General features: G+C 45.1%; 1 protein-coding gene across 1 annotated transcript; it reads right to left on the bottom strand.

The window, feature by feature from the left end:
* Positions 1 to 2,933: 2,933 nt before the first annotated feature.
* On the bottom strand, positions 2,934 to 3,938 carry LOC148914452 (Plant mitochondrial ATPase, F0 complex, subunit 8 protein). Its single transcript, XM_089042579.1, has one exon. It carries the CDS (start codon positions 3,936 to 3,938, stop codon positions 3,459 to 3,461), a length of 480 nt encoding a protein of 159 aa, XP_088898705.1. The 3' UTR covers positions 2,934 to 3,458.
* Positions 3,939 to 12,148: the final 8,210 nt, after the last annotated feature.

Genomic DNA, 12,148 nt, shown 5'->3' on the forward strand with positions numbered 1-12,148 from the left:
CAAGCTTTTCGATAGCAGTGGAACAAAAGTAACCATCGGATTTAAAGAATGAACCTTCCTTCCAAGATGTATGTCGTCCGACCCAACCTCAGACTCTTTCTTCCCGACCTATTTTACTCTCTGGCCGCAGTTATTTAGGTGGTATCCCGAGATTGAAGAGATCGAATTACTCCCGGGAACACACGAAACAAAGATATGAACTAGGGAAATAGAAATGGAAAAGAGATGTTTCCATTTCATCAAAATCATAAGCTTTTTCTACATCCATATGATCTACTAAAGTAGATCGGTATTGCCCATATAATGAAAGCAGATCTTGGTCCACGGAGTCCCAAGAAGGTAAGAACTCCAACCTGTCCGATGCTTCTTCGGCCAAATACGATATACAAGTGGGACCTGCACTATGAGCAAGCTGTGCGAAAAACCGCTTCTTTTTTCCGGTTTCGCAACAACTTGGGCGAAATGGGGTTCTACCGGGAAACCATGGATTTTTTAGTTTTCGCCATTGGTTACTGGTCGAGCCACTGGAATGGAATGAGATAAGAATCTCTGGAGAGCTTTCCTCTCCACTTACTCGTAACAGGCTTTCCCTCTGTAGAAGACTTCTTCCTAATGGCATAATTGTCCTTCGTTCTTTCTAATTCATTCACTTCAAGGCTGGTTCTGAACGCCGCGTAACATCATCTTCAACCAATCTCCACCGTACGCCTAGGCTTCCAACGGAACGCCTTGCCGCCCCGAAGCTAAGCGCTTGAAAAGCGCGCTAGCCCCGACGCGATGCGATTAGTGAAAGCAGCCGCCTATGCTCCAGGCGGAGATTCTCGACCCCGAGAGAATAGAATTCTTTTTCCATCTTCTCTCCCTCCAGCCCGGCACGATAGAGGCGGGCCTCCTCCTTAAAATAGTGCCTTCCTTTCTCTTCCCAGAAGCGAAGTTCTTTCTGGGCCTCTTCTAACTCCGCCTCGATAATTCGATTTTTGAGGCCGGGTGAAGAGGAAGGTTCCGGCTCCGGGTCCGGAGCCATGTTAAGATCAAATGGGGGTCGTATCCCACTCGATGAAGCAGGGGCATTCATGCCAGTGAGTTCTCCCATCCCCCCTGCGCCGGAGCTTCCTGCGCCAGACGTCCCGGCCGGAAGAGGTACTCCCCCCTCCATGCAAGAGATAAGAGCCCCACCTAGCGCCGAAGCAACGAAACTGGCTCCGCAACTTATCCACACTTCGGGCATTAAGGAGCTTACACCTTTAATAAAAAGAGCCCGCCCTACTCGTGTGGATACCATCCCAAAGAACTCCCACTCCTGGGCCCACCAGCTAAAGAGAAAGAAAAGTACAACTAACATCAAAAAGAAAGTCAATTTGATGAAAAGTGCTCTTTTCTTCCGCTGCGATTCTTCCTGAATAGCCTGGATTCTACCGTCGAGAGTCACTTTGAAAGTATTGCCTAAACTCTTACGACTCAATATGATAAAGCCTATAAAACAACGAGCTACTATCATTTCTTCATTATAGATTGAGATCTTCTTCGAACTTAATGCACAAATAGATGGAATAGCAGCAAATAGCATCTTTCTAGCATGCATATTCGTGGAAGTAAATCTCATTATGAAAGCTTATCTCTATCCCTTCAGCAGCGGAGCGGGCTGTGGATAAATAATTTGTGAAATAACTTTTGAATCGGACGCGCTCGTGATCGCCCCAAGTCAAAATAAAAAGTAAAGAAGAGGACTTCGTATTAAGGACGAGTTCGATCCATTAGGTTCTTCGATTTGTTCGGAAAAGAAACGAGAGACAAGAAAACATCTTTGATTACGATTAAAAGGAACAATCTCAAATAGACCAAGATAAAATTTCGGGTCATTTCTTGGTGAACATGATCTGCCACAATCTCTTCGATCCCTTCATTTATGTGCCAGAATAAAGAGAGATTTGGTAGGAAAGTGGAAGAGACTTTTTTGTATATGAAAATCAAAGGGAGTGGGAAAGCTGCAGTAATTCTTTGGAAAAGCCCGATTCTCTTTGTCTTCGAGCTTTCATTCCTCAATCCACTGTTTCGTTTCTTCATATACCTCCCCACCAATAGATAGAGACAAATGGGAATAACCGAACCACGTCTACAAAATGCCAGTACCATGCAGCTGCTTCAAAGCCAACGTGATGCTCCTTGGTCAGATGACCAAGATATTGGCGAATACCACATATGATCAAGAAAAGAGTACCTATAATCACATGAAAACCATGAAAGCCAGTTGCTAAGAAAAAGGTAGAACCATAAATACAGTCCGAAATAGTGAAGGGTGCTTGATAATATTCCATTCCTTGAAAGCCAGTGAATACTAGAGCCAGCGAAACGGTAGCTACTAAAGCGTAAACAGCTCGTTTTTCCTTCCCCGCGAGTATAGCATGATGAGCCCAAGTTACGGCAGCTCCGGATGAAAGGAGAATAGGGGTATTAAGAAAAGGGATTTCCCGAGGATCTAAAACCCAAATCCCTTTTGGGGGCCAAATACCTCCGATCTCTACCGTAGGTGCCAAAGAAGAATGAGAAGAAGCCCGAAAAAAAGCAAAAAGGAACATAACCTCCGATACGATGAACGGAATAAAACCATATCGAAGTCCTAATTGTACAACTTTGGTATGATGTCCTTCCAACGTGGATTCACGTAGAACATCGCGCCACCATACGAACATGGTATATAGGATAAATATGAGGCCCAAACTGAGAAGTGTTGCACCCCCTTGAAATGGGTGCATGTACATCACACCTCCTACGGTGGTTGCCAAAGCTCCGAGTGAACCCGAAATAGGCCATGGACTTGGATCTACCAAATGATAAGAATGCCTCTGAGATTCAATCATAAACCACTTAGCCTCGGTTGTATGTAAACCCCCCCTTCACCCCCACCCCCTAAAGTGGTAAAGAGGGGCTTCTAATTTCTTTTTTCTATCTGACAGGACAAACAAATAGGAAGGGATGGTTCTTTCATTGCATTGATAGAAGTCTAACTAGAAAAAGATCTCTCTATTACTTTGAGAAGAGAATCGTTGGTTTGACCGACGAACTACGTGGGAAAATGGACCTTCTTTCTTTGATTTTCAGCAAGCATTTTTGGAAAGTCACAATTCTATTCAGTTCGGTTTCGGAAAACTAGCTGGTCGCGGATTAGTGCGTTCTGCGCCGCCGGCGTCCTAAAATCAAAGGCGCAGGTTGATCTCTCTGGTTGAGGCTGCATTCATTTTGACACGTGGGAAGTCCTTACTCTCCTAGTGGCTCGGCTTGGTCTCGCTCCCTTCCCGCACTATTCCTCCCCACTAAAAAGATTGATAATCTCGATAACCTTTCTGAACGTCCGTCTTCGCGGGGCGATTTGAAAAGGGGTATATCTTTCTTGTAGTGCCTTCCATTCCACTATTCAGATCGAGAAAGAATCTCTTCCTAACGACCAAGTAATAATGAGATTAAAAAAAGATGCTTCCTTGGCCGTGTGGAACATGGATTAGCATTATGTCATTCCTACAAGTGATCACCCATCCAGGATTGGAAGAAGTGCTATATGAGGACTTCGAGATCAAATCTAATATGTTTCTTTCCATTCCTCGTGAGCCACTTATTTCTCCGAAACAAGAGATCAAAGTGATTTTCCTCCTTTTTCCCAATAAGTCGACGGCGTTACACCATTGGGATACTTCGAATAAACTAGAGTACATATAGGACACACCGGTGCTAAAACATTTTCTCAAGATATCTTCCAAACTGTTGGGGTCGTTGCTCCGGATGTTGTTCCCCCGGTGTGAAACCAGTTGGTTCCGTAGTTTTAGAATTCTGCTGATCCCAAGTACTCCATCTCCATCATTGCATATGGGAATATAGAAAGTAAAGAGGAAAAGGCATGACCAGAAGAATTGTGTGAAATAAGTGAATTTATCCAGTTGAGGCATTCTTGATTGAGAAAAAATGATTCCCTCCAGAAAAAAAGTGGTTCTTACCTTCCTGTACGAGTAGTGAAGAACTATAGAGAGCTGTGGTTGGTTGTTGACCAACGGAAAGCATGGGAGAAAGAAGGAGTCACAGAATTAGATCCAAATTCTGGATAGCCCTACTTACGTTTCTATAGGGAGTGCTCTGCCGAGTGCCATTTCTTTCGATTTGGTCCAAATACTCATCTAAGGTACGTTCAGAAAGCGCGTTCACCCCACGGTTAAAGAGGATTCCCCTTATTTCGAACCTCTTTTGATGGATATCCTCCCGATTATATCCATCGTCCACCAATGCAGCTTCTATCTTTGTTTCTATAGGCACCTGCCTCTCCAGGATTCTCACGAATGGCCCGACGTCCGACCAACTGTTTCTCCCGAGGAAATACAAACTTAACCGTAGCTGAAGTTCCTTCCACCTATCCTCCACGGACATTAAAGGCTCTTCTAGTTGGGGAATTTCAGGTGGGACAGGAATCTGCACCGGTGCCCCTTGGGGAACACCGGTGTCGGGGGGAACCTCCGGATGTAAATTTGGCACGGGAGAAGGAATTCCCCCGTCGCAGGCGGCTATTTGGATGTTTACACAGATTATTAATAAAAACGCTATTGCAAAGAAAAAGGGCCGCATTGTGAGAGGGCGGGAACGAAAAAGAGCAATCAAAACGGGATCCCTTTTCATACGTAGGATAACCGCAGAGGCAACTATAAAAAATGAAAAAAAAAAAAGGTAGTTTACTTGCTTAGTGTGAAACGCTAAGGAAACGGCAGAAAAAATGAATTCGCCCGAAGAGGGCTCGTTTGGAACAAGTTCCACCGGGCCCGAAGTGAAGAATAGCCATTCTAGAAAAAGCATGCCCCCCTTCTTTTTTAACAATATGAAATCCACACTTTGACACCTAAGATTCCGTAACGGGTAGATACTTCCGCAGGAGCATAATCTATTTTCTGGTTAAATACATTACGAGATATTTTTCCATACTTTCCGCATTCAGTTCTAGCAATTTCTGCGCCTTTTGATCGACCTGAACAACATATACGGATCCCCTCAACCCCTTTTTTCATTACTAATGGAATATCCTTCACTATTTTACTAAAAATGGAACGAAATGATCTTGTTTTGTTTCTCAGTTGAAAAGAGATGTCTTGAGCAATCGGAGAAGCACTTTGATAAACAGATTTGATCTTGACCGACTCAATTAAGGTATTAGTGTTTGTTCTATTAGACAACAAAGATCGCATTTTTTTCACTTCGTTCAAATAAGAGTTGTACCCGTACGGAATTCTTCTGTTTCTCAGTATGATCTCTATCATCATCTCTATTCCCCTTATCAATTCTCCTATCCTACCTAGGTCTATGAATTTCTCTATCAATTCCATTACCTTATCCTTACCCATGAGGTTCCAACATTTGATCCTTAATTGACCTAGGAGTTGTTCCCGGGCATCCTCAAAAAAAAGGTTATTATACATCCCAATCCCATCCCTTGGAAAGAAAAAGGTAGCACCGAAAAAAGGAAAGAGCGAGATGGTGGTTTTTGTTGTTCCCGAGAAGCGAAGATCATTCGCTTGGCGGATGAAGCGGGTCAACCTCTTTTTGGCTTCGGCCAAACACTTTTTCTCGCTGGTCGAGCTTTCTACAAAAAAAGCGATGCGAGAACGTATTCTCTTATCTAAGCTTCTTCCCTGTGCATTCGCTCCCCCCATCGTAGATGGTTCAGCCACGCCCGGTGCCACGAAATGATTGAGAACTACGACGGGGTCGAAATTCATTTGGTTCTTTGTATTCAATAAGTATTGCATGACCAAATAATTGAAGGAGGGGCGCACTGCAGGGAGGGTCCTTTTAAGTAGATGCCTCGTCGGGCCGTCGGAGCGGGACTTCTTTGGCAAAAAGAACTTGAATAACTTAGTTTTTCTGAAGGAGTCGTCATTTTCTATCAGGAACGCTATGTCATTTACAACCCCGGCGTATTTCGGATGCTTGAAGGCCCTGCTGACCCGAAGTGATTTAGAAAGATTCTTCTTTATCGATGGTGATCGGTCATGGTATCCATAGCGTTGCTTCTTTTTCGGCCAAATCCTAATTTCGTTTTGCTTCTCCCGGTCGTCGAGCCTGATCGACTCGACTCTTTTCCCTGCCCCCCGGCCTCTCACTTCGTTTCGTTCTTCTTCTGTATCGTCGCTTGAATGAAGACACCCGATCGGCCCGACTTTCCCAAATGCCCACCACCGGCCCTTCTCCTTTCCGGGTCTGGATTTTTCGTGTCGTTTCAGTCGTCGTGGTCGACGGGGAAGAAAGAAATGAATGAATGTTCTTTTGGGAAAATTTATTATAATACACGTACCGAGACGAAAGCCAAAGGTCAGTCTCGTAGGTGGACGTATTGAACCGAAATAAGATCTCAGATTGACATCTTGATACACTGATTTACCATAATAATAAATAGAGTCAATGGGGACTCCGCCGTGGGAAGAGCCGCTTCTTTCTTGCTTGATAGTGGGGGCTTCCATTCACCAACGCAGACAAAAAGTGCTCCCCGAACCGTGCAGGATAGTCACCCATCACACGGCTCTCAAACCCAACCCGTGGTGGATCCCGGGGGGCAAAGTCAAAGCGCTTGATCCTTTGCCCCATACTTTGAGATGCTCCTCCCCGCCGATCAAGCAGCGACGCTGCTCGTGATAGGCTTAGCTTTAAGCCGCTATCGTTCGGTTCAAATAAGTCAAAAGTCCTTTCGGTCGGTTCGCTCAGGCGGTCTTCCCTTATCTTCCCTTACGTTCAGAGTGGTTTTGGTTTTTTAAAGGAGCACCGGCCGAGCGCCCTGAATGAATAAGAAATGGACAGCATAGGGAATCAATGATTCTTATTCAACCGAGTTGAAGCTAGCAACATGTCGATTACACACCGGAGGTTGGTAAGAACTGAGGGACAATGCCCCCCGGCCCGCCGGCAAAGCAACTGGTACTTGATCGGGCGGGGGGGGGCGGTTTGGTTTCGCGCAGCGCCCTCGCAGCAGGAAGAGGCTGTTGTCATTTGAAAGGAAACGCCCCGGGTTCCAAACCTGCGTGAAAAAAAACGCCCTATATATTCTATTAGTAAAGCCTAAATGTCCTTCTAAAGCGCTAACGCGCCTTATATTATTTGGTAAAGCAACCTTTCGCCTTTATTGATATGATATAAAACAAGCTTACTTACTAATAAAGCGGCAACAAGCACCTTCTTTCTCAAAAAGTCAAGTTTCGCGCCTTTAGAAAAATGGCAGCGTTAGCGCTTTACTAATACTTATATATAATATATCAAGTAAAGGCTCTTCTCCTTTTCTACTAATCTACAACTCTCTTTACTGAGCGAGACTCCATCCATATCCCTACTAGTGGTTCTTTTTTTTTCTATTCTATCATTTGTTTGACAGCTTAAACCAGGCTCCATTTTAGAGAGTTTTCGGTCTTAATCAAGATAGGTCAGGGGCGCGTCAGAACGGTCGGTGGCTGCTTAGTCTCATCCGAGAATCTCTTTGTACTGCTTTTTTTCAAAGAAAAAAAAAGAAAGAAGGGGTTCGATTTAGGCTCCTTCCCTTACAGAGCATAGCTGCGCTAGCAGGTACTACGAGCCCTCTGTCCCGCGCATCTAACCAGCTCGCGTGGTTCACCGGTTCCACCGAAAACTCTCATTTGTTGAAGCGGAGCATAGTGCGCTTTAGGCGCCGAGCGAGAAACGTCTCTTCTTTCGTTTCGATTTATTCACTGATCTGAAACTTTGCACTTGTTTTCTTATTGATTCCAGGGGCGGCGGCGTTCTTGAATGAAGTCTATCCGAACCGAATTAGCACTTCTCAGATCAGGCTAGGCCTCTCCGGCCGAGCTGGGCGCCGGGGCCCTGGATGCGCTAGCGATCGGCACATAGGGGAGTGGTTGCCCGGGTTTCTCGGCCTGGTCTCCTGCACCTCGCATTCATGATATCTACATTCAACTGTGCCCCGGAGACACGGTCGAAGCACGCCCGCCCAGTGTGCTTCTTTCACGACATGCTCTGGTCCCGGGTGTCTTCCAGTGGTCTTCTAGCGTTAGAAGAAGTCGTGTCCGTCCCGGACATCTGCAATGTCCTCCCACGCTTTTTTTTAATATAGGACAAACTGAAGGAAAAGACTGACCCATTCGGTGACTTTCGCGGTCGCCCTCACTGAACCGACTTGAATCTGAACTACGATTCAGATCAAGTCTTACCGACATCGGATTTCCTTTTCGTGCCATATGCGCTTTTACTTTACTTTACCCCTTTTGATTCCCGGTCCAATATTTGTTCTCGAAAGTCTTCGTTTTCGTTGCTCTAAGGTACACCCGAGCACCTTTTGGTGATGCGATGGTTTGATCCTATCCTCTCTCTCACTTGAAGCCTTCAAACAAAGAAAGCTACTCCGCTATATATACTAAAAATTTTTCATATACGAGATTTCTGTTCCATTCCTGCCGACACTAGCTGTATGTAAGACCACTATAGTATGATGGACTAGGCGTCCCCAACTGCTACTGTTTTTGACTTCCCCCAAAAGGTCTTTGGCAATCTCAATCCTATTCTTCTGCTTCTGCTTCTCCGTTTGGATACATGGTAACATGTCCCCCGTATTTGGCGAGGGAAAGGATGATGAGCGAACTCTTTCGAGCGGGGGAATATTCCAATTCCAATTTAAATTGCTAATTGAGTGAATTAAGCAAGGGGGATCTCGAATTGTCTACTTGAAGGGGGGAGGGGGGATGCTTCCCATCCCGCAAAGGAGCCGTTAAATCTTTTCTTTTTCGATTTCCATTTCGCGCTAGGGCACTCATCCGTTGCTTGTTTGTAGTTATGTCAGGCAAAGGTATTCTCCCTCTTTTTTTTTGAAGTCCATTTTTCGGGAAAGCGAGCGAAGACTTTAACCCGCTGCTCCTTTTTGGTCTCTCACCCGTGGAGTCCATTCACTCCACTGATCGAGCAAGCACGGCCGTATTCTACTTGCATGTGTTAAGCATATAGCTAGCGTTCCTTCTGAGCCAAGATCATACTCTTCTTTTGAGTATGATTGGGCCCTGCAGTGGTAGAACCTGGCGAACCAGGCGTACTACCGAACATTGATTCTCTCTCCGGAGCCTATATATGCAATATGCACCAACTCGAGAAAAATCAAAGAAAACTACAAGCAACTACATCAACAACCTCTATTCCTGACGTGAACGGACGCTTTCAGTTAGTTATACTTATAACGTTATATATATATATATATAACAATAAAAAGCGTGTGATATCTATCAACAATAGTTTCAACCAAACTCTTAGTTTTCGAAGGCCGAAGAAGAATAGCTTGCAAGTTAGACAGAATTCTGGTTAACCGTGAGATTGTTACTCTCTTCTCCGAAGCTAGAGTTATTACTGGTACTAATGGACTATCTGACCATGCCCCAGGCATTATTCAGTTGAATCACTCAGTGCAGCACAGCCATAAACCTTAAAGGTTTATTAATGCGCAGTCTAATCATCCCCCCTTTCTCCGAACTGTGAAGCAAGCGTGGAATATCCGAGTTGAGGGCAACCCCATGTTCCAAGTGTCCAAAAGCTTAAAGCGGTCAAAGAGGCGGGTTAGAACGTTACCACCTTTGGCAAAATAGCTGAAAGAATCAACGTCCTTAAGGATGAGCTGTACGAGAAACCATTCTTGCGAAGGACCAAGGAAATGAGCAAGCAGCGATGGATTAAACTCGAAAACTATATGAACTTAATGCAATGCTTGACGCGGAGGAGTCTCTTATGAGACGGAAATCTCGGGTCCTGTGGTTGAAAAATGGAGATAGAAAGACAAGAACTATATGAGCTGCCTTATCCGATCTTTTGAGGGCTTTCCTATGAATTTCCTAGTTCCATTGGATTAGTTTTAGTTGAAGGACAAAGAAATGAAGTATATCGCTGCTTCGGCAAAACTGCTGGGGGAGTACCTGATAATGCCAATCGTAAGAAAAAAGGTAGTTCTCCTCCGGACCCTCGCTTTTCGGCTGAGTGGGGTAAGCCGCGTTCGTCTATCGAGCTACTCCGCTTCGCTACGTTCCTTTGCGCCCGTTTCACCATTTATACAGACTAAGACGGGCTTCTCGCCCCACCTCCTTTCGGAAGAACTAACCGCGAGACTTTCAAAATTTTATTTAGCGGGAGCCTTGCTTTCATAATTGGATTCATCGGCTCTGTCACGACTTATCCACGAAATTCCAACACCGGTACCAAAAAAAAAAAAGAAACCGTTGAAGTCTTTAGTAGATCTGGTTCGGTGGAGGGACTAGAAAAGAAAGAATCGGGCGGCGCCCTCTTTACTTTTTGATCCGAAACGGTGGCTGCTCGTCCAGATGCTAGATATCTACGCGGCGCAAACTAAGTTGATAGGGCCAAAGTAGTCTACTTGCTTACCATGCCTGAGGGAGGGCCTCCGTCGAATCATAAAATATCGTCAGAGGATAGACCAGAAAGAAGGTGTCAAAGGGCTTGGCGAAACGCCCCGAGGGAGTTTACCTGCTCCACCTAAATGTATCAAACAGCAGCAGCGTACAACAGAAAGAGCTAATCCGCAGTTCGTCGATATGTCCCTTACTCTTTACTAAACCTAGGCCCACACCTTTGCTCATTCAAAAAGGAAGATGCGCTCGGGGGAAAACAAAACCAGAATAAAGATAAAGAAAGATCTTGAGACCGCCGCGGTGCGTACATCGTAGATTAGGAGGAATAACCATCAGAAAAAGACTCACCTCCAACTGAAGCGGACAAAGAAGAAAGGAACTCCGTTTTAGCTTCACCCCAATCGAAGGCCCGTATAGACGCTCCGACAACTCAACTACTACTGCGGGTCAACCCCCGTCCCCTCTCCTTTCAGTCGGCGGGTAACCTCCTCCTTCTTTTGCTTTGTGATTGGATGAACCGGCTTTGAATGAATCTGCTTTGGAACCAGCCTTGTATTAGTCTTAGTATTTTCCATTTTTATTTAAGAATAGGCGGTCAAGTACCATTCCTATTTGTCCACGAAGCGAAGCCAACAGAGATAATATCTCATTCCGGTTTAATCTCTTAGTAAGGAACCGCCGATTGATGGTTTGAACGGAGTAGCCCGACCAAAAGAATTGGAGTGTCTGGGCGAGGAACGGAGCTCTTTTCGTTGCTTCCACTGCCGCTTTCTCCGGATCTTCCTATCCATAGAGAGAGCGGGCAACCTAATCGGGTTTAAATCAAGAAGAGCGGGTGTTCGGCATTCCAACTCTGGCATGATCAAGGCCCCAGCAGCTCGGATAGGAGTTCAAATTCTTATGTTTTCGTATGTAAAAAAATTCCTACTAATTAACTAGATATGGTTCAAAATGCTACCAGACACATGCCAATATCAAACTTCCTCCGCCTGGACTGATCTTTATTAAATCCCCTGAGCAATGCGCAGAATTTGCTATATTGAAAGCGGCTTTCATAAGTAAGCAAGTACTGTTGACGAGGCAAGGTCTTTGTGAGACCTAACCGTGGCAGTTCGAATAAGAGTTACCGACCGGCGAGCACACCGAGCTTCAATTCGAGATGGAACAACGCGCGAAACTCCTGATTTCCATGACCTGTGGATGACATAGCTTAGCTTGAGGATGCCGCTGCTCTTTCCCACCAAGGGATGTGACTTGAAATTTCTCGAATGCACTGGTGCTAGGTCGCCAGGATAAACAAAAACTATACTTCCACTTCTCACAGATTCTGTAGTGACGGAATGGCTCTTGTATTTATCTAGCTATTTAATTATTTCTGGTGAACCCTAGTCAATTCCATCATACCGGAAGAAGCCAAAGGCAAAGAAGTCTAGAAACTTCTCCGACGACATCATATGTTAAAGAGAGTCTCGTCGTGTTCAGGCGGCTAAGCTTACCAGCAATAGAACTACTTAAAGTAGGCTGTTCGCTCTCTGCCGGTCGGTTTGATCCCAATGAGGGAGCTCAAAGCAACCAGAGTTTCTGCCTCAACTAAACCTGTTCCTATCTTTCCTTTCGAAGCGGTATATGCGGGACTTTTAAGATCTAGCTCTTTTCCGGGCAAATGATTCAAATGAGAGCTGTGGAACACATGCATAATTGGATTAGCTTACTATTGATGATAGGGCCCAAGGAACAGAGGCACCAGACTTAGTAAA

This window comes from Prunus mume, linkage group LG8, assembly GCF_029339155.1.
Source record: "Prunus mume cultivar Tortuosa linkage group LG8, ASM2933915v1, whole genome shotgun sequence".
In the NCBI taxonomy this organism is placed as follows: Eukaryota; Viridiplantae; Streptophyta; class Magnoliopsida; order Rosales; family Rosaceae; genus Prunus; species Prunus mume.

Excerpts from the sequence above, each read along its gene's own strand:
- LOC148914452 (XM_089042579.1), bottom strand. The coding sequence starts at position 3,938 with ATGCCTCAACTGGATAAATTCACTTATTTCACACAATTCTTCTGGTCA.